The 26,348-nt window shown below is 44.2% G+C and overlaps 1 protein-coding gene across 1 annotated transcript in view; it reads left to right on the top strand.

Moving 5' to 3' along the window:
• The window catches only part of LOC109894786 (spermine oxidase-like), a 34,791-nt gene extending 19,921 nt beyond the window's left edge, over positions 1-14,870 (top strand). Inside the window, exons 4-7 of the mRNA XM_031828491.1 lie at positions 5,581-5,754; positions 8,701-9,451; positions 11,544-11,704; positions 14,320-14,870. Of these exons, the coding sequence (XP_031684351.1) occupies positions 5,581-5,754; positions 8,701-9,451; positions 11,544-11,704; positions 14,320-14,469 (1,236 nt within the window). The 3' untranslated portion in view covers positions 14,470-14,870. The remainder of the gene's footprint in view (positions 1-5,580; positions 5,755-8,700; positions 9,452-11,543; positions 11,705-14,319) is intronic.
• The last annotated feature ends 11,478 nt before the right edge of the window (positions 14,871-26,348 follow it).

Raw genomic sequence — 26,348 nt, forward strand, 5'->3', positions numbered from 1 at the left:
GGGGACAGCAAGGAGTCATCATGTCAGGTAGTCCTGGGGCATGGTCCTAGGGCTCAGGTCCTCCGAGAGAGAGAGAATTAGAGAGAGCATATGTGGGGTGGCCAGTCCTCTTCTGGCTGTGCCGGGTGGAGATTAAAACAGAACATGGCCAAGATGTTCAAATGTTCATAAATGATCAGCATGTTCGAATAATAAGGCAGAACAGTTGAAACTGGAGCAGCAGCACGGCCAGGTGGACTGGGGACAGCAAAGAGTCATCATGTCAGGTAATCCTGGGGCATGGTCCTAGGGCTCAGGTCCTCCGAGAGAGAGAATTAGAGAACGCACACTTAGATTCACATAGGACACCGAATAGGACAGGAGAAGTACTCCAGATATAACAAACTGACCCTAGCCCCCGACACATAAACTACTGCAGCATAAATACTGGAGGCTGAGACAGGAGGGGTCAGGAGACACTGTGGACCCATCCGAGGACACCACAAGCATTTGTGTAAGTTTAGCATGGCATAATGCTATGCCTGCTGCCAGCACAGCCTAGCAACATTTTCACAAAAATAAGAAAAGCAACCAAATTAAATCATTTACCTTTGAAGAACTTCAGATGCTTTCACTCAGGAGACTCCCAGTTAGATAGCAAATATTCATTTTTTCCAAAAAGAATATTTTTGTAGGCGAAAAACATCACGTTTGTTCATCCTGCTTGGCTGAGAAATCAACCGAAAATACTTCAACTATAACGCCAAACTTTTTTCAAAATTTGCTCCATAATATCGACAGAAACACGGCAAACATTGTTTAGGATACATCCTCAAGGTGTTTTTAACATATGTATTCGATAATATATCCGTGGAGGCAGTTGGTTTCTCATAAGAAACAATTGGAAAAATGGCTACCTCAGTATTTTACGCAAGGTTTTCTCCCGGAGACACCGTCCACTCGCCCTATATGGTCTCTTACAGCCATTCTCCAATGCAAATGCCTAAAAAGACGTCACAATGCTGCAGACACCTTGGGGAAAACGTGGAAAACGTAAGCTGACTCCTAGCTCTTTCACAGCCATATAAGGAGTCATTGGCATGAGGAGGTTTCAAAAAATGCGGCACTTCCTGATTGGATTTTTATCTGGGTTTCGCCTGTAACATCAGTTCTGTGGCACTCACAGACAATATCTTTGCAGTTTTGGAAACGTCAGAGTGTTTTATTTCCAAAGCTGTCAATTATATGCATAGTTGAGCATCTTTTCGTGACAAAATATCTTGTTTAAAACGGGAACGTTTTTCATCCAAAAATTAAAATAGCGCCCCCTATATCCAAGAAGTTAACACGGGTACATCCTGTTTGAGTTTCTGTCTAATAGGAAGGGAGGAGCAAAATGGAGTTGTGGTCAGATTTGCCAAAAGGAGGGCATGGGGAGGGCCTTGTATGCATTGCTGAAGTTAGAGTAGCAGTGATCCATAGTTTTGCCAGCAGTCAATAAGCTGATATAATTTAGTAGCCTTGTTCTCAAATTTGCTTTGTTACAATCCCCAGCTACAATAAATGCAGTTTCGGGATATATGGTTTCCAGTTTGCATAAAGTCCAGAGAAGTTCCGTGAGGGCCGTCGTAGTATCGGCTTGAGGGGGGGATATACACGGCTGTCACAATAACAGAGGAGTATTCTCTTGGGAGATATATGATAATGGGAGATATATGATAATATGGTAATATGATAATGGTAATAATGGTAATATGATAATATGGTCGGCATTTGATTGATGAATTTTAGGTCAGGTGAACAAAAGGACTTGAATTTCTGTATGCTTTGGGGGCTCCGGAGTGGTGCAGCGGTCTAAGGCACTGCATCTCAGTGCAAGAGGCATCGCTACAGTCCCTGGTTTGATTCCAGGCTGAGTCACATCCGGCTGTGATTGGGAGTCCCATAGGGCGGGGCACAAGTGGCCCAGCATCGTCCGCGTTTGGCCGGGGTAGGCCGTCTTTGTCAATAAGAATTTGTTCTTAACTGACTTGCCTAGTTAAATAAAAAAATTACACCATGAGTCGTAAATCATGAAACATACAACCCCGCCCTTCTTCCCTGAGATATGTTTATTCCTGTTGGCGCGACGTACAAAGAATCCTGGTGGCTGTATCGACTCCGACAGCATATCACGAGAGAGTATGGTACAATACCTGATGTCTCTCTGGATAGCAACCCTTGCCCTAATTTCATCTACCTTGTTATCTAGAGACTGGACATTAGTGAGTAATATACTCTGAAGCGGTAGATGGTCTGCGCGTCTTCGAAGTTTGACCAGAAGACCGCTCCGTCTACCTCTTCTCTGGCGGCATTGTTTTGGGTCAGCCTCTGGAATTAGGTCAAATGCCATGGGTAGTTCGGACAAAGGATTCACTTCGGGAAGTCATATTCCTGGTCGAAGTGCTGGTAAGTTGATGCTGCTCTGATATGTAATTGTTCAATAACACTTAAGATTTTCTGGGCAAACAATGTAAGAAATAATACATAAAAAAGCAATATACTGCGAAGTTTCCTAAGGACTAGAAGCGAGGCGCTGTTGCCGCCACTTTGTTTCTATATATCCACACTGTTTCATTTGGTGGTTGCTCGGACACCTGCTCAGTGCTAACCTTTCTAGTTTTTTTGTGCTTAGGCCTCGGCGGTGTACAGTATGTTCAGGCTGAGGCTCAGAATCAGAAGAATAATCAGCAGAGATGTCATGATTAATTTCTTTCCACCATCTGAGTTGCCTAAGCACAAAAAAGCTTGAAAGGTGCGCACTGACCAGGTGTTCGAGCCACCACCAAATGAAGCGGTGAGACCGGAGAGAGGAAGGGACAGCACGGTTTGGATAGAACAAGCCGGTGATAGTGCTACGGGACTATTATCAGCACAAAATGTAATCACTGAGAGAGCAGGCCCTCAAGCAAAAAACAACACCAGTAACGCGCTCACCAGCTTTGTTGTTTATGTGACATGGACATGCTCCATCTGATTGCGTTAAGATTACGATTGCGTTAAGACACACACCATGTAAGCAAGACCTGACAATAATTGATTATTTTTGACTATTGTCATATCGGCGCTTACTCATTATAATGCCACTTATTGCTTTTGTGCTGATTTTCACTATTTATCAAGCACACTTGGCGCTTATAAGGATGTTTAGGCTACACTCTTAGAAAAAAAGGTTCCAAAAGAGTTCTTCAGCTGTCCCCATAAGAGCACCCTTTTTGGTTCTACGGGCAACCCTTTTCCTCTGTGGAAACGGTTCTACATGGAACCCAAAAGGGTTCTACCTGGAACCAAAAAGGGTTCCACAAAGGGTTATCATATGGGGACAGGTGAAAAATCATTTTAGGTTCTAGATAGCCACTATCTAAGTGTAAAGGGTGGCAGGGTTCAAATCCCTGAAGTGAAAAAATCTGTCTGTGCCCTCGAGCATGACACTTAACCCTAATTGCTCTGGACACGAGTGTCTGCTAAATTGTTGTTTTTGTTGTTATAAAAAGAAGCTGTTACCACGTTCCAACACATGCTTTCTGTTTCATAGTTAAAGTTAAGTATCCCAATGTTATTTAAACTTTTAACATTTAAACGTTCACACCCCAACATGACACATGTATTTATTCTTATCACGTTGCATAAGGAGGGGAGACATGTGCATGAATAAGTAATAGGGTTTTTGAATTCTCTACCCAAAACAAAAGAGCGAGGTGTAAAACCTCTAAATAATCATTAAAAAAAACGAGCATAGGTGCTCACAAGACCAACGGACCTAGGACAATGATTGACAAGGACAATGGGGAACAGGGCACATATATACACATACTAATCCAGGGGAATGGGAACCAGGTGTGCGTAATGAGACAAGACAGTCCGGGTTTGGTGGTAATGATCCAGTTCGGTGACGCCTAGAAGGCCGCGACGTAGACCTCCTGAGCTGGTGAACGGAATGAGCAGCAATACCGGGGGGTATCCGTGACAGTACTGTATCAACCGTGACTTTGGGTCCTTGAAAAGCGTCCTTGAAAAACACAATTTGTTTATGATTATTATTGCACACAATAATAATATGTGGTTACAACACACTCATAACTTGGCAGAATCACATCACCCGCACAGGCTACGGAATAGGTGGATGCCTTTGGCTTCAAGACATGGTGTCACTCATGCCACATAGGTTTTGGTGCTGTATCAACCAAAGATATTCTGTGGTAGCCTACCCCCATCACCCTCATACATGGGCAGAATACCCACAGGCTATTGAATAGGCGGACGCCTTTTGGCTACTTTGCGGTAGCCTACCATATATCTTATTTCCCAGTGCCAGTGGTGTCTACCTGTTGTAACCCGGCACTCCCTAGGAATGGCCCCCGGGCGATCACCAGTCTCGTGACTGACTGACAGCTCAGCTCAGCTCCAGTTCCCTCCTGCCTCTTTTTAGCTCACTGTTTAACTTATTTAAATAAGACACCTTCACGGCTGCACTTTATTTTACAGCACAGAAATGGCTAGGGCTGCATCCCAAATGGCACCATATTGCCTATACTGCACTACTTTTGACCAGAGCCCTATGGGTCAAAAGTAGTGCACTAAATATGGAAAAGGCTGCCATTTGGTATCATCCCAGGTATTTACTGAGAAATTACATGTGAAATGGTGCACGGTAATAATCTATAAATGACTTGTTTGTTTTTAAAACAGGCACCAATTGGTACCAGGTCATTGCCAATTGTGTTGAATTGTTGGAACTAAGTACCAGAAGGTATTCATAAAAAATAATAAAATAAAATAATAAAATAATAATTTCCTAGTCAATTCCATGTAAATACCAATGGATATAGTGCTACCCCCTTCACTGTGTGACCTCCTACACAATGATGCTCCCCCTATTGTGCAATGAGTGGGCAGTTCCTTCTAAAAGAGGTGTGTGCTTTGGATAAAGAAGTTCTGTCATGTATGTTGCTATATATCTTGTACTGTAGAAGTCACGGACCTCGGAAGAAAGTGTTGATAAATAAAAAAACGATCTGTTGTTGAATAATGTACTATGGTCCACCCTCCCATGTAGCCATGCCAAGATGTTAAATGATGTTATAAATTCTCTCCTGGCTCCACCCTTTAAAGGGCAAATTTGGCATTCAAACAACGTGATCACAAAGAGATCACCTTACAGATTGCCCCTTTTAAAGTTTTAGAAGCACCCCAGTAGATTCTGAATGTTCAGACTCCGTTATAGCCACAGTAGCAGGAACACTCTATGCTATTTTGAATTGCTTGGCTGTTGGATAAGGTAGTAACAAAATACTGCCTGTCTATGAAACTCTGGGTTGTCCAGTGTAGAACCAGAATGAAAACAGACTGACACCCAGACAAACCCTGGCAACAAACCCTTTTGACCAGAGCCCTATTTGCCATGGTCAAAAGTAGTGCCCTATAAAGGGAATAGGGTGCCATTTGGGATGCAGTCCCTCAGCACATTCATTACTGCTTATACCATGACCATCAAACTCACATTTCTCTCCCCTCTTGCCATCCCCTCTACCCCTCTCCTCTTCTCCCCCCTCTCCTCCCTAGGTGTACGAGCTGACTCAGGAGTTTTTCCAGAGTGGGAAGCCTGTGTGTGCTGAAAGCCAGAACAGCGTTGGGGTGTTCACGAGGGACGTGGTGCGCAAGAAGATCATGCTGGACCCCGACGACTCTGAGAGCACCAAGAGACTCAAGCTGTCCATGCTCCAGCAGTACCTCAAGGTGTGTGTTTGTGGAGGGTGGGTAGGGATGGGGGTGTGTGTGTTTGGGGGGGGGGTCCTTCTAAGAGACAATAAAAGATGCTAGAGCTCTGGTTTATGGTTGGAATGCAGTGGTAAGCCGAGACAAACATGCAAATCCAATAAATTCGAGAAAATGATGGTTTCCTTCTCGGTATGTAGGTTTGCTCTGTGTTGCAAGAAAAACAGTTGTAAAAATCGTCACGGAAGGCATGACTTTCTTTTTTTCCCATATTAAATCTACAGTGCTGTATTCTGAATCACTCATCTCTGCCGAGAATTGGTGCACCTCTATGGCCTCTCTCACAGTTCTGATTCAAAACAGTTCTTTATACTCTGATCAATGGCTGAAGTAGCACATGTGATGCTCCTGCTATGTTTAGTCTCACACAATATAAGAGTTTACGGCATGTTTTAGAACTCAACTGAACAAGCAGGTCAGGAAATCAAGTGTAAAACTCTGACTTACATCCCCAAGTGCTAATGTTGGCATTGCTGTTAGCTATAGCTACATTATCTTGTTTATGCTAGCAATAGCTTAATTAGCTTGTTAATGTTATTGCTCCGTCGGTGATCCTTGCTCCTTGTAATTATACCCAATGACCCATTGGATTCAAATTAGTGTTGATCACTTAAAGGTCAGTTTGCTAATGAAATAGAAACACAGCGGACAACAAAATGGACACGCTTTTTATTACACCTAGAGCCAACTGTGGTACGGCAGGGCATCCAACAATTTACCTCAGGAAATGTAGCTATTGCAAGCCTTATTATGTTTGTATATTTATTCAATTAATTTCCTGGTCCGCCGATACTCAATTATTAGGGCTATATCCCAAATGGCACCATATTACCAATGTAGTGCACTACCATTGACCAAAACCCTATGTACTATCTAGGGAATAATGTGCCACTTAAGATGCATCCCCTGATGTCAAATGTTTCCTTTAGTGGCAGCCAAGGCCATGATTAAAAATTTTCCTCAGGGAAACATTAGGCTCTATTGTTGAGGCTACAGAGACACCGATGCAGATGACATCCTTACTGTCGCTCTAGTTCGGTAAACAAGCTATTGGGTTCATAGACTTGAGCCATAAAACGATATCCCAATGAGAGTTTAATACGTAATGGCCAATAAATAGGTCATTCAACTTGGACTAAGTAGCACTTTGACAGAGGGGGTTAATTTGGCCTCAATTCAAGGAGTTTTAGCCAATCAAAGAGTAATAGAAAAAAATACACTGCTTAAAAAAATAAAGGGAACACATCCTAGATCTGAATGAATGAAATATTCTTATTAAATACTTTTTTCTTTACATAGTTGAATGTGCTGACAACAAAATCACACATTATCAATGGAAATCAAATGTATCAACCCATGGAGGTCTGGATTTGGAGTGACACTCAAAATTAAAGTGGAAAACCACACTACAGGCTGATCCAACTTTGATGTAATGTCCTTAAAACAAGTCAAAATGAGGCTCAGTAGTGTGTGTGGCCTCCACGTGCCTGTATGACCTCCCTACAACGCCTGGGCATGCTCCTGAGGTGGCGGATGGTCTCCTGAGGGATCTCCTCCCAGACCTGGACTAAAGCATCCGCCAACTCCTGGACAGTCTGTGGTGCAACGTGGCATTGGTGGATGGAGCGAGACATGATGTGCTCAATTGGATTCAGGTCTGGGGAACGGGCGGGCCAGTCCATAGCATCAATGCCTTCCTCTTGCAGGAACTGCTGACACACTCCAGCCACATGAGGTCTAGCATTGTCTTGCATTAGGAGGAACCCAGGGCCTACCGCACCAGCATATGCTCTCACAAGGGGTCTGAGGATCTCATCTCTGTACCTAATGGCAGTCAGGTTACCTCTGGCGAGCACATGGAGGGCTGTGCAGCCCCCCAAAGAAATGCCACCCCACACCATGACTGACCCACCGCCAAACCGGTCATGCTGGAGGATGTTGCAGGCAGCAGAATGTTCTCCACGGCGTCTCCAGACTGTCACATGTGCTCAGTGTGAACCTGCTTTCATCTGTGACGAGCACAGGGCGCCAGTGGCGAATTTGCCAATCTTGGTGTTCTCTGGCAAATGCCAAATGTCCTGCACGGTGTTGGGCTGTAAGCACAACCCCCACCTGTGGACGTCGGGCCCTCATACCACCCTCACGGAGTCTGTTTCTGACCGTTTGAGCAGACACATGCACATTTGTGGCCTGCTGGAGGTCATTTTGCAGGGCTCTGGCAGTGCTCCGCCTGCTCCTCCTTGCACAAAGGTGGAGGTAGCGGTCCAGCTGCTGGGTTGTTGCCCTCCTACGGCCTCCTCCACGTCTCCTGATGTACTGGCCTGTCTCCTGGTAGAGCCTCCATGCTCTGGACACTACACTACAACGGAGAAGTGGTCTGTGGTTATACCCTGCAGAACCACTCCTTTATTGGGGGTGTCTTGCTAATTGCCTATAATTTCCACCTGTTGTCTATTCCATTTGCACAACAGCATGTGAAATTTATTGTCAGTGTTGCTTCCTAAGTGGAGAGTTTGATTTCACAGAAGTGTGATTGACTTGGAGTTACATTGTGTTGTTTAAGTGTTCCCTTTATTTTTTTGAGCAGTGTATATATTTGAAACTAAGTAGATACACCAAGATGGAGGATATATATTTGACCAGAATTGAACCGACTAATTTGTCTGTTTCTATACGGTAAAGCCAGTGTCTGGTTCCTCTTTTTAGGTTTCTTCCATCCAATGAGTTTTTCAACTGTTCTGCTGCTTGCTCTCTGGGCTTCTAGGCTTGGATATTAAAAAGAGCTCAAATACATTTGACTGATTGATTTGATGGACAGAGGTGGAGAGTTGTGAGAGCAGCTGATAAAGGAGCTCAACTTGATCTGAGTCAAACTGACTGTTTGTTTGTATGTGTGTCGTTCCCAAGGTGGAGAGTTGTGAGAGCTCGTCCCCCAGCATGGATGAAGTCTCGCTGAGTGAGTTCGGTGAGTGGACGGAGATCCCCGGGGCCCACCACGTCATCCCGGGAGGCTTCATGAAGATCGTGGACCTCTTGGCGCAGGACATTCCGTCCCGCGTGATGCGCCTGGGGAAACCCGTCTGCTGTGTCCACTGGAACTACTCCGCCCAGCGACAGGAGGAGATCGCCCATGGCGACAACAACAATCGGCACGACGACGGCGACCATAACGACGACCGACGTTGCCATGGTGAGCCCAACTCCAATCCGGGTCATGCGTACCCCATCAGCGTAGAGTGCGAGGACCTCGAGTCGCTCCCCGCCGACCACGTGATCGTAACCGCCTCTCTCGGCGTCCTCAAGAACCGCCATGAGGCGCTCTTCTCACCCTCGCTGCCCGAGGACAAAGTCCTCGCCATCGAGAAGCTCGGCATCAGCACCACTGACAAGATTTTCCTGGAGTTCGCCGATCCCTTCTGGAGCCCCGAGTGCAACAGCATTCAGTTTGTGTGGGAGGATGAGGCGCAGCTGGAGCAACCGGTCTACCCCGAGGAGCTGTGGTACCGTAAGATCTGCTCATTTGACGTGCTGTACCCGCCCGAGCGCTACGGCCACATGCTGAGTGGCTGGATCTGTGGCCAGGAGGCACTGCTCATGGAGCGCTGCGATGACGAGACGGTGGCTGAGACCTGCACCAAGCTGCTGCGACGCTTCACAGGTCAGTGTGCATGTCTGTGTGTTTATCATTGTGATGTTGACATAGGTCAGTTGACATTGTGTGTGTGTGTGTGATATGCAGTAACAATCAGAGTTTTCTGAATCGAACCCGCAACTTTTGTACACGTCTTGCACTAACACTACATTTCAGGTACTTAAAGGCCTTGTTGATGAAACAAATCATATGTTCTTGATGGAGTGAGGGACCACTGACCTAAATAACTCACTGAGATTGGCCATCATCAGCATTCCCTCACTGAGTATGACTCAAGCTCTGTGCTTCAACTCATCAGTATAGGGCAGGAATACTCTCACACACATCACGCACACTGTTACGAGCACACTTTGAGGGCTGAATGGGTGCATCACTACTGTACTCCCAGTGAGTCACGGTGACGCACTGAAGAGCAATTCCACTTATTCAGCCTTAGTGGGCCTCTAGGTACACATTAGATACAGGAAATGACATCATCATGTGACATCATTCCCGAGCCTTGAGTTATGTCCTTTCCCAGAAGGGGCTTTTGGGGGGCTGATGCTGAATCAGTCACATAGATGTCTGGCAGAGTGAAGGTGTTGAATACATGTGCATCCCGCAACAACTGGTCCAGGGTCAGTTTTAGTCACTGTGCTCTTTATAGGTGGAATACGGATCAGATGAAGAAATGCTGATCCTACACAAGTTGGTAGAGGAGTTGCCTGTGTGTCTGCATCCCAGACATACTTTATGAATGACCCAGTATTCTCACAGAAGAGATGAGTGAGTCAATGCCATAGCTGCTCGACTTTATCAAGTTGTTCATTTCTGTCTTTCACCCATGAGCAGCCCCCTTATAAGAGTAATGATGACAAAAAGAATTGAAATTGGCTGTAACTTTCGTCGAGACTAACCAGCCTTTTTTAAAGAAAACCTGACAGAAAATCAATTGTTCGATTCGACGGGTCTCTACATAAGACTGGAATCATTGCTCTCTTACGTTAAGGCCATATTAAGTTTCTGCTCCCTGGAAAACACTGTAAATGATAGTGCAGACAAGACACACACACACAGTCGTTCTTGGGATGCCCTACACCGGGAAGAAAATAATGACCATTGATAGAGATGAGCCCTCTGCATGTGGCTCTGTATAGCTTCAGTCTGTTTCATATTGACAGAGAAAATAGGTTAAGAGATATAAGAACGCTGTCCTGGTTTAAATAGTTTAGATAAAGGTGTGTGTGTGTGTGTGTCTATGTCTGTGGAATTAACATAAAATACAGAGTCCACTACTTTTGACCAGAGTCTGATGGGCCTTGCTTAAAAGTAATGCACTAGGGAATAGGTTGCCATTTGGGATGCATCCCATCTCATGGGTGGACAAAGCTCGGTATTACGGCAGACAGTAAGTGACAATTGTCCTCCTTCAAGGACTAAGTTATCCTCTGGTCAAGCCAGTTAGCTGACAAACAGGTCATAGTAGAGTCAGTTCTAAGCTTAGCATATGTCTCCGACCCTGTTACCATCACTTAATGATGCTTTCATGGACACACACAAACACATACACACCTCACTGCAGTTACTCCTCCCTATGCAGCCAAGCCAACGGACACAGTAAACCCTAAACCCCGCCTTCCGCTCTGAGCAAAACTCTTTGTTTACTTCCATAGGAAGGACAAACTCACGGGAACTTATTTACCCACACACTGACACACTCCCCTGATGTAGGTCAGTGCGGTTTAATCCCCCTACGAAGCACATTCATCACAGACAGACTAGAGTGTGTGAGTGTGTATGGCCTCTGAGAGGGACCGTAGCTTATTACCGATACAGGAGGTTGGATTGGATGTGTTGGAGGATCACTTATGGGAGATTGGTAGAGGATCACTCACCATGCATCGGCATTACCTTAGGAAGTTTTCAATGGCTTATTTCCGCCTGCGGAAGAGTTGTAAGAGAGGGTGTGTGTGTGCGTGCGCATGCCTGTGTGTGTGTGAGAGAGAGAGAGAGTGTTGGTCTGTGTGGATCTTGATGTTTCCGTGTCCATCCAAAGGGTTTATATTGGACTGACCGTCCTCACCATCCACCTCACCGTTCCTTTCTCTCCCTCCTTCAGGGAACCCCAACATTCCGAAGCCGAGGCGGATCCTGCGCTCGTCGTGGGGTAGTAACCCTTACATCCGGGGCTCCTACTCCTTCACCCGGGTGGGCTCCAGTGGGGGTGACGTGGAGAAGCTAGCCATGCCCTTGCCTTACACCAAGAGCACCAAGGCTCCGGTAAGAACCGCATCTGGATCTGGATGCAGACTTGGGTTCAAATACTATTTAGGGTATTTCAATTATTTCTCAAGACATTTCAAAGTAAGTATTTTGAAATGCATCTGGAAGTACACTTGGAAAGTATTGGCTTGTATTTGAAAATACTAAACTCTGCAAAAAAAAATGTCCCTTTTTCAGGACCCTGTCTTTCAAAGATGATTTGTAAAAATCCAAATAACTTAATTGTAAAGGGTTTAAACACGGTTTCCTATGCTTGTTCAATGACCCATAAACAATTAATGAACATGCACTTGTGGAACGGTCGTTCTGACACCAACAGCTTACAGACGGTAGGCAATTAAGGTCACTGTTATGAAAACTTAGGACACTAAAGAGGCCTTTCTACTGACTCTGAAAACACCAGAATAAAGATGCCCAGGGTCCCTGCTCATCTGCGTGAACGTGCCTTAGTCATGCTGCAAGGAGACATGAGGACTGCCGATCTGGACAGGGCAATAAATTGCAATGCTCGTATTGTGAGACGCCTAAGACAGCGCTACAGGGAGGCAGGATGGACAGCTGATCGTCCTCGCAGTGGCAGACCACGTGTGACAACACCTGCACGGGATCAGTACATCAGACAATCACACCTGCGGGACAGGTACAGGATGGCAACAACAACTGCCAGAGTTACACCAGGAACGCACAATCCCTCCATCGGTGCTGACTCTTCGCAATAGGCTGAGAGATGCTGGACTGAGGGCTTGTAGGCCTGTTGTAAAGCAGGTCCTCACCAGACATCACTGGCAACAACGTCGCCTATGGGCACAAACCCACCGTCACTGGAACAGACAGGACTGGCAAAAAGTGGTCTTCACTGATGAGTTGTGGTTTTGTCTCACCAGGGGTGATGGCCGGATTTGCATTTATCGTCGAAGGAATGAGCGTTACACCGAGGCATGTACATTGATTTGGAGGGCGCGTCATGGTCTAGGGCGGTGTGTCACAGCACCATCGGACTGAGCTTGTTGTCATTGCAGGCAATCTCAACACTGTGCGTTACTGGGAAGACATCCTCCTCCCTCATGTGGTACCCTTCCTGCAGGCTCATCCTGACATGACCCTCCAGCATGACAATGCCACCAGCCATACTGCTCATTCTGTGCATGACTTCCTGCAAGACAGGAATGTCAGTGTTCTGCCATGGCCAGCGAAGAGCCCGGATCTCAATCCCATTGAGCACGTCTGGGACCTGTTGGATCGGAGGGTGAGGGCTAGGGCCATTCCCCCCAGAAATGTCCGGGAACTTGCAGGTACCTTGGTGGAAGAGTGAGGTAACATCTCACAGCAAGAACTGGCAAATCTGGTGCAGTCCATGAGGAGGAGACGCACTGCAGTACTTAGTATCTGGTGTGGCCACCAGCTGCATTGACTGTTACTTTTGATTTTGACCCCCCCCCCCCTTTGTTCAGGGACACGTTATTCCCTTTCTGTTAGTCACATGTCTGTGGAACTTGTTCAGTTGACGTCTCAGTTGTTGAATCTTGTGATGTTCATACAAATATTTACACATGTTAAGTTTGCTGCAAATAAACGCAGTTGACAGTGAAAGGACGTTTCTTTCAATTTTAAATACTCCATGCATTTTAACCCAGGTCTGTTTGGTCCTAGGGCTATTTGAAAATGGTTTTGTATATTTTATAGGAAGTCGTTTGAAAATACTTTAAAATACTTCAAATAGAAGAAGTTGATTTGGCCACATTATTTGAAAATACTCTAACAGAAAATAAGTATTTTAAATATGTATGTATTTGAACCCAGACTGGATATAGTGTATATCAGCTGAGTCGGGTTAATTAGGGCACACCGTAGCAAGACGTTTTAAAACTTTCATTGGTCTTTGGAAGCGTGACGCTTGTTTACAGCCACCAGAGGAACTCGTAGCATGTTGTCAAATTGCCTGTGTCATCACTATGTCACCAAATAAGGCAGCAAGGGACATGACAGTCCGTGTTGGATCGATTATGAATCATGGGTCTTGGCCAGCAGCGTAGCCCCTGAAACTTGATGCATGTGTCCTTATCTTAGAGTGTGCGCGTGTCTACTGTGTGTGTGGCCACTTAAAGACTGCTAAATGAGCAGTGTGACCTTTGAGAAATCCACCCTACCGTCAAAAGAGCCACAGATCGTCACAAGCAGCCTTATTACATATAGATAGATACACTCTGTCTAGAGCCTAAAATAGCTCCCCGTGGCTGCGTCTAAATGGTTCACTATTCCCTATATAGTGCTGTAATTTTGCCCAGGGACCATAGAGCTCTAGCCAAAGGCAGTGTGCTATGTAGAGTATAGGGGGCCATTTGGGATGCAGGCCATGGCTCGGAGGCAGTAATGCCATATGTTGGGTCATGCCGACATTCACTGGTTTGTTTAGATCTTGTCTTTTTTTCTCTCGCCACTCCTCATCTCTATCTCTGCCCTCTCCTCTATCCACCTATCTCCTTCTCTATTCTATTCTTCTGTATATCATATCTCCTTCTCTATTCTATTCTTCTGTATATCATATCTCTTCTCTATCCTCTCCTTTTTTCCAACCTCTCTCCTCACCCTTCCTCTCCTCTTTACCCTCTCAGCCTCTACAGGTGTTATTCGCTGGGGAAGCCACCCACCGGAAATACTATTCCACTACCCATGGTGCATTGCTGTCGGGACAGAGAGAGGCCACTCGTCTTACAGAGATGTACCAGGACTTGCACAAAGAAACCATAAAGCCTAACATGTAAAAATGACAAATGAACCACTGACTAGTGATAAAAAATAAACAACTTGTTTTATGCTTTCTATATTTTAAGTTTTTTAGATTAAGTTATACATGTAAAAGCATAATAGGGGCATTAACAATTCTAACGATGATAATGATGAATACTGTTTTTACTGTATTGCGAGGTAGATTTTACCACTTATATGAGATGTACTGTAAATAGGAAAGGGTGCCGTCATCTCTGGTCCTTCATCAATCTGTACGTTTAAAAAAAAAGTAATTGATTAAGTTAATGTTTATATAATAACACGTCTATAATTCAACTGTTTTTTTTTTGTAAGTGCCTTCTGTATTTAATGTCATGTTATTGAAAAACAAACAAAAAAGAATGGCAAGAATTAATAAACTTGTTTATTAATGTGAGAAATGGTCATGTTTAATTGTAAATGTAATCCCATTTGAGTGTGTACCAGAAGGTGCCAGTCGAGGACAGACATTGGCAGGCGTTGACACTATGTTCCTTAATCTCAACCAATCATAGACGAGGACACTGAAGCACACTGTGTAACTGTGCCAAGGTAGCAGGTGGCAATGGAGCCTCAGTCAAGTCTTCACACCTCTCAGATGTGTTATCATGTGTGTTTGTTCTTTCCTTGTGGGTGAAATGAAACAACGTGTTGTGGTGCGTGCTACATCAGGTACTTCCTTCCAACAGGACTGATCTGTGGCCATATGTATCGAGCGTCTCAGAACAGTTTAAAGTTTCAATGTCACATGCACAAGGACGGCGAAATGCCTTTCAAACTCAAAACCCAACAATGCAATAATCAATAATCAATAATTATGTTTTACAAGAAAAAACCACAGGAGAAATATGAAAGACACAAGTAAGCATACCATGTACAGGAAATACATATATATTTAAAGTCCGTTCCAATAGTTTGGAGCAATACTGGCTGCATTCAAGGCTCAGCCAGTCAGTTCACATTTTTATTATTTATTTACCTTTATTTAACTAGGCAAGTCAGTTAAGAACAAATTCTTATTTTCAATGACAGCCTAGGAACAGTGGTGGTGCGCTGCCTGTTCAGGGGCAGAACGACAGATTTGTAAGTTTTCAGCTTGGGGATTTAAACTTGCAACCTTCCAGTTACTAGTCCAACGCTCTAACCACTAGGCTACCCTGCCGCCCCATAACAACAGAATGGAGCAGCTACCGACGAGAGAAAAGACAGCCGATTTGCTACAGGAGTTACAGCATCAGCTCTGGAAATATAGTGGGAGAGGGGAAAGGCAGTTTGTCAGTTCATTTACAGCTGAACGATAACGACGGGGTAGGTGAGAAGTCTGACCACAGAGACGGGGGTGAGAAGGTGATGAAGCGTACTTCATTAGCCTTAACCGAAAAAACAACTGGCTATAGGAAAGTTTGAGGTGAGGGAGAAAGTGTGGTGTACCAGGTCATCATCGCGTTAAGTATCTTGCTAGCTGTTTCGAATGATCTGTTAGCTAGCCAGAGAAATGATGAGCGTTGGCCAACGTAATTGATCAAATAATTGAGTTTATGGTGTGAAAACTGGCTGGCTAATAAAGTCTAATGTTACAACAGATGTGCTAACGTTGGTAACCTAACCAATTCGCCTCGACTCCTTGCCGTTCCTCAAGTTATAACGTGTTAGTTGCTTACTGGACCCTGGCAATCTGGAATGTTTACGAGTTATGGTTAGCTAACGAACAAACTGTTTTTCCTCTACAGTAATTTATGTGGTTCATTTTCAGAATGAGAGAATTAGGTGAAAATGAGGCGTTGCTTGTTATTAAACAGGTGTAGCTGAGGCAATACAATATCACTGACACAGCCCGCTACCAAAACCTGCTGGCTTTCCTTCACCGCAGCCAACGAGAGTAAAACATTTAAACGTGTTAACCCTGCAAGGCAGATGCAGATGGCATCACTAGCCGTGTCCTTGTAGCATGCCTATCCCAGTCTGCTTGTTCCCACATGCTTCAAGAGGGCCACCGTTGTTCCTGTTCCCTAGAAAGCTAAGGTAACTGAGCTGAACGACTATTGCCCCATAGCACTCACTTCCGTCATCATGAAGTGCTTTGAGAGACTAGTCAAGGATCATATCACTTCCACCCTACCTGACACCATAGACCCACTCCAATTTGCTTAACGCCCCAATAGGTCCACAGACAAGCAATCGCAATCACATTGCACACTGCCCTAACCCACCTGGACAAGAGGAATACCTATGTAAAAATGCTGTTCGACTACAGCTCAGCATTTAACACCATAGTACCCTCCAAATTCGTCATCAACCCTGGGTCTCGACCCCGCCCTGTGCAATTGGGTCCTGGACTTTCTGACGGGCCGCCCCCAGGTGGTGAGAGTAGGAAACAACATCTCCACCCCGCTGATCCTCAACACTGGGGCCCCACAAGGGTGCGTTCTCAGCCCTCTCCAGTACTTCCGGTTCACCCATGACTGCGTGGCCATGCACGCCTCCAACTTAATCATTAAGGGTGCAGACGACACTACAGTGGTAGGCTTGATTACCAACAACGACGAGACGGCCTACAGGGAGGAGGTGAGGGCCCTCAGAGTGTGGTGTCAGGAAAATAACCTCACACTCAACGTCAAAAATACAAAGGAGATGATCGTGGACTTCAGGAAACAGCAGAGGGAACACCCCCCTATCCACATCAACGGGACAGTAGTGGAGAAGGTGAAAAGTTTTAAGTTCCTCGTACACATCACGGACAAACTGAAATAGTCCACCCACATAGACAGGTCAGTACAGGTGCATCAAAGCTGGGACCGAGAGACTGAAAAACAACTTCTATCTCAATGCCATCAGACTGTTAAACAGCCATCACTAACATTGAGTGGCTGCTGGCTGCCAACATAGCCACTTTAATAATTTAAAATAGGATGTAATAAATGTATCACTAGTCACTTTAAACAATGCCACTTCATATAATGTTTACATACCCTACATTACTCATCTCATATGTATATACTGTACTCTATACCATCTACTGCATCTTGCGTATGCCGTTCGGCCATATTCTTATTCATTCCTTTCCACTTGTGTGTATAAGGTAGTTGTTGTGAAATTGTTAGATATTACTGCACGGTCGGAACTAGAAGCACAAGCATTTCGCTACACTCGCATTAACATCTGCTAACCATGTGTGTGTGAACAATACAATTAGATTTGATTTGATTTGAGCTGGGCCTGGCTGGATGCAACTATAGAGGTGAAAGGAACGCCACACACTTTCCCTATTTCTCACTTTGTTAATACATTGCATAAAAAGGGGTATGCCAGGTGTACTCTCTGCCTGAAAGAGATCAATTATGGCAAGAAAGGGTATCATGCTCTGCCGGTCACGTTGTAGAGTAGATTTCCACAGACAGAAAGTGTACAATGTAATGATGTGCAGTTTAGCCCAAAGATATTGCTTTGTTGTGTGAACTTGACAGAAACATTTGTGTGAGATTGAGAGGGGATTATTACTTTTTTTTACTCAGTGAACATTATTTTTGCACACATGTAGCCTCTGTGCACTTGATCAATGTCTATAGTGGCCACTATAATAGATCAAAAATAGAATGCTTGTTTTTTTCATTATATTTCTACTTTAAGATGTTTCCCCCCCCCTAAGTGTAATATTTAGATGTGTGTGATCACAAGCTTTCTATTATAAAGGCTATCATGGCTAACTGCAATATTAGTGTATTGTTCTTTCTCATTTGTAGTGAAGTCTAGGCAACAAATAACATTGGATTGCTTTCTTTACATTTTTTTAGCTGTGAGTTAGGTTCACATTAACCACTTTTCATTTTACACACAGAGACTGATCATGTACAGTTCCACGCGAAAGTATTCACCCCCCTTGGCATTTTTCCTATTTAGTTTTTTTTTGGGGGGGGGGGGTTGTATCATTTGATTTACACAACATGCCAACCACTTTGAAGATGCAAAATATTTTTTATTGTGAAACAAAAAAAGACTATTCACCCCCCATAATTCAATACTTTGTAGAGCCCTCTTTTGCAGCAATTACAGCTGCAAGTCTCTTGGGGTATGTTTCTATAAACTTGGCACATCAAGCCACTGGGATTTTCGCCCATTCTTCAAGGCAAAACTGCTCCAGCTCCTCCAAGTAGGATGGGTTCTGCTGGTGTACAGCAATCTTTAAGTCGTACCACAGATTCTCAAATGATTTGAGGTCTGGGCTTTGACTAGGCCATTCCAAGACATTGAAATGTTTTCCCTTAAACCACTCGAGTGTTGCTTTAGCATTATGCTTAGGGTCATTGTCCTGCTGGAAGGTGAACCTCCATCCCAGTCTCAAATCTCTGGAAGACTGAAACAGGTTTCCCTCAAGAATATGCCTGTATTTAGTGCGTTTCATCATTCCTTCAATTCTGACCAGTTTCCCAGTCCCTGCCGATGAAAAAAAACACAAAACATCTTTGTTTATTTATTTCTTTAAGCAATGGCTTTTTTTCTGCCCACTCTTCCATAAAGCCCAGCTCTGTGGAGTGTACGGCTTAAAGTGGTCTTATGGACAGATACTCCAATCTCCGCTGTGGAGCTTTGCAGCTCCTTCAGGGTTAACTTTGGTCTCTTTGTTGCCTCTCTGATTAATGCCCTCCTTGCCTGGTCCGTGGGTTTTGGTGGGCGGCCCTCTCTTGGCCGGTTTGTTGTGGTGCCATATTCTTTAAATTTTTTAATAAAGGATTTAATGGTGCTCCGTGGGATGTTCAAAGTAATAAAATAAAAAAACTCAACCCTGATCTGTTCTTCTACACATATTGGTCCCTGACCTGTTTGGAGAGCTCCTTGGTCTTCATGGTGCCACTTGCTTGGTGGTGCGCCTTGCTTAATGGTGTTACATACTCTGGGGCCTTTCAGAAAAGGTGTATATATACTGAGCTCATGTGACAGATTATGTGACACTTAGATTGCACACAGGTGGACTAATTGTGACTTCTGAAGGTAATTGGTTGCAGCAGATCTTATTTAGGGGCTTCATAGCAAAGGGGTGAATACATATGCACGCAACACTTTTCCGTTTTACATTAAAAAAATACAAATAAAAAACGTTATTTTTTTCATTTCACTTCACCATTTTGGACTATTTTCTATGTCCATTACATGAAATCCAAATATAAATCTGTTTAAATTACAGGTTGTAATGCAACAAAATAGGATAACGCCAAGGGGGACGAATACATTTGCAAGGCACTGTAGATAATATTATTTGTTGGTTCATTAGTTAAAACCTGCATTTCCCCCTGGCAGGGATTATTTTGCACGTTTCAGTGCAAAAAAAAGAAGAAGAAAAGTGTCACCTTTTTGGGCCCTCAGAAGTTTGCATCCCTGATGTATAGGGGTAAGGTGACTAGGCAACAGAATATTAGATAAACAGAGTAGCAGCAGCTTACATGTGAGTGTGTGTGTGTAGAGTCAGTATAAATGTATGTGCATATTATGTGTGAGTGAGCAAATGATGGAGTGTTTGTGTGTGTGTGTTGGAGTGACAGTGTGTGTGTATGGCCCTGTGAGTCGTATTGTTTGGGGATAGAAGCTGTTCAAGAGGCTGTTGGTATCAGACTTGATGCACTGGTACATCTTGCCATGGGGCAACAGAGAAAATAGTCTATGGCTTGGGTGGTTGGGGACTTTGACGATTTTCTGGCCCTTCTTTTCACACCTCCTGATATAGAGGTCCTGGATGGCAGGGAGCTCAGCCCCAGTGATGTAATGGGCTGTCCGCACCACCCTGTGTAGCGCCATGTGATCGAGGGCGGTGCTATTGCCATACCAACAGTGATGCAGCCAGTCAATATGCTCTGAGTGGTACAGCTGTATAACCTTTTCAGGATTTGAGAGCCCATGTCAAACTTTTTCAACCTCCTGATGGGAAAGAAGCACTGTCTCGTCTTTTTCACGACTGTGCGTGTGTGCTTGGACAATTTTAAGCCTTTAAGTGATTTAGACACCAACGAACTTGAAGCTGTCTACCTGCTCCACTGCCGCCCAGGCGATGTGGATGGGGGGGGGGGGTGCTCACCCCCTTTCCTGTAGTCCACGATCAGCTCCTTGGCCTTGCTGACTTTGAGGGAGAGTTTTCTTTCTTTTACCCCTTTTTCTCCCCATTTTGTGGTATCCAATTGGTCGTTACAGTCTTGTCTCATCACTGCAGACTCGGGAGAGGCGAAGGTCGAGAGCCATGCGACCCCCGAAACACGACCCAACCAAGCTGCACTGCTTCTTGACACAATGCCCGCTTAACCCGGAAGCCAGCCACACCAATGTGTCAGAGGAAGCACCATACACCTGGCGACCGTGTCAGCGTGCATCCGACCGGCACGCCACAGGAGTCGCTAGAGCACGATGGGACTAGAACATCCCTGCCGGCCAAACCCTCCCCTAACCCGGACGACACTGGACCAATTGTGCGCCTTCCCAGTGAAAGCCAACATCCAGTGAAATTGCAGCGCGCCAAATTCCAAAACAGAAATACTCATTATAAAAATTCATAAAACATACAAGTGTTATACATCGGTTTTCAGATTAACTTCTTGTTAATCCAACCATGGTGTCAGAAATAGAGATAAAATTAATCACATACCTTTGATGATCTTCATATGGGTGCACTCACAAGACTCCCATTTACTCAATAAATGTTTGTTTTGTTCGATAAAGTCCTTGTTTATATCCAAAAACCTCAGTTTTGTTCGTGCGTTTTGTTCAGTAATCCACAGGCTCAAACGCAGTCACAACAGGAAGACTAAAAATCCAAATAGTATCCGTAAAGTTCATAGAAAAATGTTTATAATCAATCCTCAGGTTGTTTTTTAGCCTCAATAATCGATAATATTTCAACCGGACAATAACGTCGTCAATATAAACGGTAAACAAGAAAGGCGCAATCTCGGTCGCGCGCATGAAAAAGCACTGGGACACTGCAGTGTCCACTCGTTCAGAGTGGTCTTACTCCCTAATTTTCAGAATACAAGCTTGAAACAATTTCTAAAGACTGTTGACATATAGTGGAAGCCATAGGAAGTGCAATTGGAGTCCTTTGAGTCAATGGATACTGTAATGGCATTCAATAGAAAACTACAAACATAAAACAATCCCACTTCCTGGATGGATTTTTATCGCATGAAACTTTAGAGTGTTTTCTATCCAATTCTACCAATTATATGCATATCCTAGCTTCCGGGCCTGAGTAGCAGGCAGTTTACTTTGGGCACACTTTTCAAGTAAAAATAGTGCCCCCTACCGTAGTGAAGTTAAAATGTCTTTGGAATAGGGTCAGGGGGGCAGTATTTTCACGTTAGATTTAGATAGAAAACACTCTTAAGTTTCTAAAACGGTTAAAATTATGTCTGTGAGCATAACAGAACTGATATGGCAGGCGAAACACAGAGGACAACCTCCCCCCAAAATAATTCACCTTCCCACTGTTTTCAATGGCTAGTACTATAATTATAAGCCCAAGTCCTCCCAAATTGCAGTTCCTATTGCCTCCACTAGATGTCAGTCTTTAGAAAGATTTTCAGGCTGGTTTTTGGAAAAATGACCCAGAAATCTAGTTTTTCTAGGTGGCTCCCATTTTGGCTGTAGTGTTTCCAAGCGCGTGGAGGAAACGTGTTCTTTCTTATTTATCTCCGGTAATGAACATACTATTCTCCGTCTTAAATTTTATTGTTTGTTTGCGTATTAGGATACCTAAGGTTTGATTATAAACATTGTTTGACTTGTTTGGAAAAGTTTATTGGTAACGTTTGGGATTCATTGTGTATGCATTTTAGTGGAAGGAAACTGGATGGATTATTGAAGCGCGCCAGCTAAACTGAGTTTTTATTGATATAAAGAAGGACATTATCGAACAAAAGGACCATTTGTGATGTAACTGGGACCTTTTGGAGTGCCAACAGAAGAAGATCATCAAAGGTAAGGCATTGTTTAGATCGCTATTTCTGACTTTCGTGTCGCACCTGCCTGGTTGAAAGGGCGCTGTCCTCAGATAATCGCATGGTTTGCTTTCGCCGTAAAGTATTTTTGAAATCTGACATGGCAGCTGGATTAACAACAAATTAAGCTTTATTTTGATATATTACACTTGTATTTTCATGATTGTTAAATATTTGTAGTAATTTAATTTGAATTTGGCGCTCTGCAATTTCACCGGATGTTGTCGAGGTGTCCTGCTAGCGGCACGCCTTTCCCAAACAGATCAGTGTGGTGAAGGGGATGTTGCCTACCTTCACCACCCGGGGGCGGCTTGTCAGGAAGTCCAGGTTCCAGTTGCAGAGGGAGATGTTCAGACCCAGAGTACTAAGCTTGGTGACGAGGATAGGGCTGCTGATTTAGGATCAGTTTTGCCATTAAGATCACAAACAATATTACACAGACAGAGCGACCTGTTCCCAGATCAGCACTCCTACTGTGAGACACTTTATGAATACAGGCCCAGAGTTGGATTCTATTTGCCTAGAGTTTAGGAAGGATATGGCTGCCATCTACTGCATAATACTATGTACTGGATATGGGACTCAAGTGTATGGTAGTCCCAGCAGTTTTTCCATCTGTTGTCTCTAGGTACTTGATATACTCCATGTACAGAACAGTTAATCACCAGCCTAGACTATGGCCAGTGGTAGAAACGGGAAAGGGAACCCTCCAATGCAAAATCCTTGAATTTAATGTAAAAATGCACATTTTACATGTCAACATTATTACAATCCAGGACCCAGGTTCCACCTGGGAATGCCGAATATGAACCTAACAAGTTCAGAGCAAGTATTTCACTCGTATTTGCCCCTAAAAATAGATATGTGTGAACCGGAAAAAATATTTACGAGCACAGTGTGCGGTTAAAGATTACAACCTACCGTAATCTATTCCCCCCGCTGCTAATTGTTTAAAACTACAAGTCCCACATTCCACAAGCGGCATGCGCCAACCACAGTAGTAGAGTTTTCTGTGATGACGCAGTCCAGTCAGAGAGAGGATGGTGAACAACACTGGAAAATAGTATCGGTATAGCATCAACAGCAGCTGAAGTTCAAGGGCAGGGAAAGAAGGTCAGTTTTACAAGGGACATGTAATACCACACTAGTTTTAAAAAATAGGTTCAAGACTCAAATTAACTTTCAGAATCAAGTAATTGACAGGTGACAGTTTATTTACTTACTACTTAACAGAAAAAGCGGGAAATGGAGAATGTCTTTCAGACATGTTTGAGGAGCTATCCTCACCCTGCAAAATAATGACCTGACCCTCCCCCAAGCCACATCAGAGTTGAGGAAGACAGTGACCAGACTGGAAGCACTAAAACTTAGGGCAAAGGCAGGAGGCATGCTGGAAAAGATCCAGACCATGCTTGCTAAGCAGCAGAGTGATGAGAGGAGATTCCAGGTGTGTTAGGATGAGAGCTTGTTAGGATGTAAGAGAAATTGATTGAAATCGATGATTAAGACAGAATTCTCAGTGTGAGAATCAATGTATTCGTTGCCCAATAGAACGATTTGAGGATAAGGAGGGAAATGCAGTGGAGAAGTCTTTACATTACAGAAAAATGAGAGACAGACAAATGGCCAGACATGTTGTTGTGTGTTGGGTGTGTCTCTCTGTGTGTGAAGGGAATAACACTGAAGGGGAATCTGAAAGGCTTCACGGACCTCACCAATCCCCAGCTGAAGCAACACGTGGAGGCGGCCATCAACATGGGCGTGGATGATCTCAAAGCCAGATTTGGTGGTCTGCTGAAGGATGAGGGTGTCCAGACCCCAGTGGATTCTTTCAGAGTGCTAAATCCTGACACATGGCCAGAAGACCAGGCCAGCCTTCTCACCTTTGGCGATGATGGTGTGGCATACCTAATGAGGCATTTCAAGGAGCCTCTAGAGAGGTAAGATTTTATTTGACACTGCGTTGCCATATGAGACAATGTTATGTTTGCATATTTGCAAACTCACTTGCTCTGTTCAATTTTGCAGATCGGGGTGCAACATGGCTGCAATCCAGGATGAGTGGCAGGGGCTGAAAATCCTGGTCAGCCACAATTTCAAGGACAAGTCCTACAGTGGCCTGTGGGAGACCATGTTGACAAAGAACCCCTGCAGGCACGATTACAAAGGAAGACTATGAGTCCTGAGTGGTTATGTATGGTATCCTGTGGTTGGTTTAAGTTAATGGTAAGAGTTTAAATGAAATTGAAAGATATCGTCTTTTCCCTGGAACATACTGGAGTTGGTGCAGCTTATGCTGGCGCTGCCCATTTCAGCCGCCCGGTGTGCGCGAGGCTTCTCTGCGCAGAACCGGATTAAGAATTCGACAAGAAGCTGCCATGGGGTCTCCACCAGCGAAGACCTGATGAGGATCAGCCTGGAGGGGCCTTCTGTCGAGTAGTTGTTGATACCACTCCCGCCGTGGACCGCTGGATGACCTCTAAGCGTGCCAGACGGCTGACCTCTAAGCGTGCCAGATGGCCGACATACAAAAGCAGCTGGACAACTGATATCCTTTGCGTCTAGTAGGCATGGGTCAATGTGTGATTTTGGTGGTATGTGCTGTTCCACATATGTGTGTCCTTTGGTACACGCACACACACTCACACATGCAGTATAAATATGAATGTAATAAATTGTTTGTTAATAAACTCTGTGTTACATTTTTCACTGTGCTCCTAAATTTCTTTGTGTGCTCCTAAAAAAAAATCATTTAGAAGCACATGTACTCCTAGGGGAAAAAGTTAGCGAAGAGCTCGGGAAGTTAGGACATGTTATGTCATGCTACAGTTGAAGTCGGAAGTTTACATACACTTAGGTTGGAGTCACTAAAACTCGTTTTTCAGCCATTCCACAAATTTCTTGTTAGCAAAATATAGTTTTTGCAAGTCAGTTAGGACATCGACTTTGTGCATGACACAAGTCATTTTTCCAACTATTGTTTACAGACAGATTATTTAACTTATAATTCACTGTATCACAATTCCAGTGGGTCAGAAGTTTACATACACTAAGTTGACTGCCTTTAAACAGCTTGGAAAATCCCAGAAAGTTATGTCATGGCTTTAGAAGTTTCTGATAGGCTAATTGACATAATTTGAGTCAATTGGAGGTGTACCTGTGGATGTATTTCAAGGCCTACCTTCAAACTCAGTGCATCTTTGCTTGACATCGTGGGGAAATCAAAAGAAATCAGCCAAGACATCAGAAAACAAATTGTAGACCTCCACAAGTCTGGTTCATCCTTGGGAGCAATTTCCAAATGTCTGAATGTACCATGTTCATCTGTACAAACAATAGTACGCAAGTATAAACACCATGGGACCACAGAGCCATCACACCACTCAGGAAGGAGACGCGTTCTGTCTGCTAGAAATGAACGTACTTTGGTGCGAAAAGTGCAAATCAATCCCAGAACAACAGCAAATAACCTTGTGAAGATGCTGGAGGAAACAGGTACAAAAGTATCTATATCCACAGTAAAACGAGTCCTATATCGACATAACCTGAAAGGCCGCTCAGCAAGGAAGAAGCCACTGCTCCAAAACCGCCATAAAAAAGCCAGACTACAGTTGTGGACAAAGATCACACTTTTTGGAAAAATGTCCTCTGGTCTTATGAAACAAAAATGGAACTGTTTGGCCATAATTACCATCGTTATGTTTGGAGGACAAAGGGGGACGCTGGGGACAAAGATCACACTTTTTGGAGAAATGTCCTCTGGTCTTATGAAACAAAAATGGAACTGTTTGGCCATAATTACCATCGTTATGTTTGGAGGACAAAGAGGGACGCTTGCAAGCCGAAGAACACCATCCATACCGTGAAGCACAGGGGTGGCAGCATCATGATGTGGGGGT

Source organism: Oncorhynchus kisutch, linkage group LG7 (genome assembly GCF_002021735.2).
Source record: "Oncorhynchus kisutch isolate 150728-3 linkage group LG7, Okis_V2, whole genome shotgun sequence".
Classification (NCBI taxonomy): domain Eukaryota; kingdom Metazoa; phylum Chordata; class Actinopteri; order Salmoniformes; family Salmonidae; genus Oncorhynchus; species Oncorhynchus kisutch.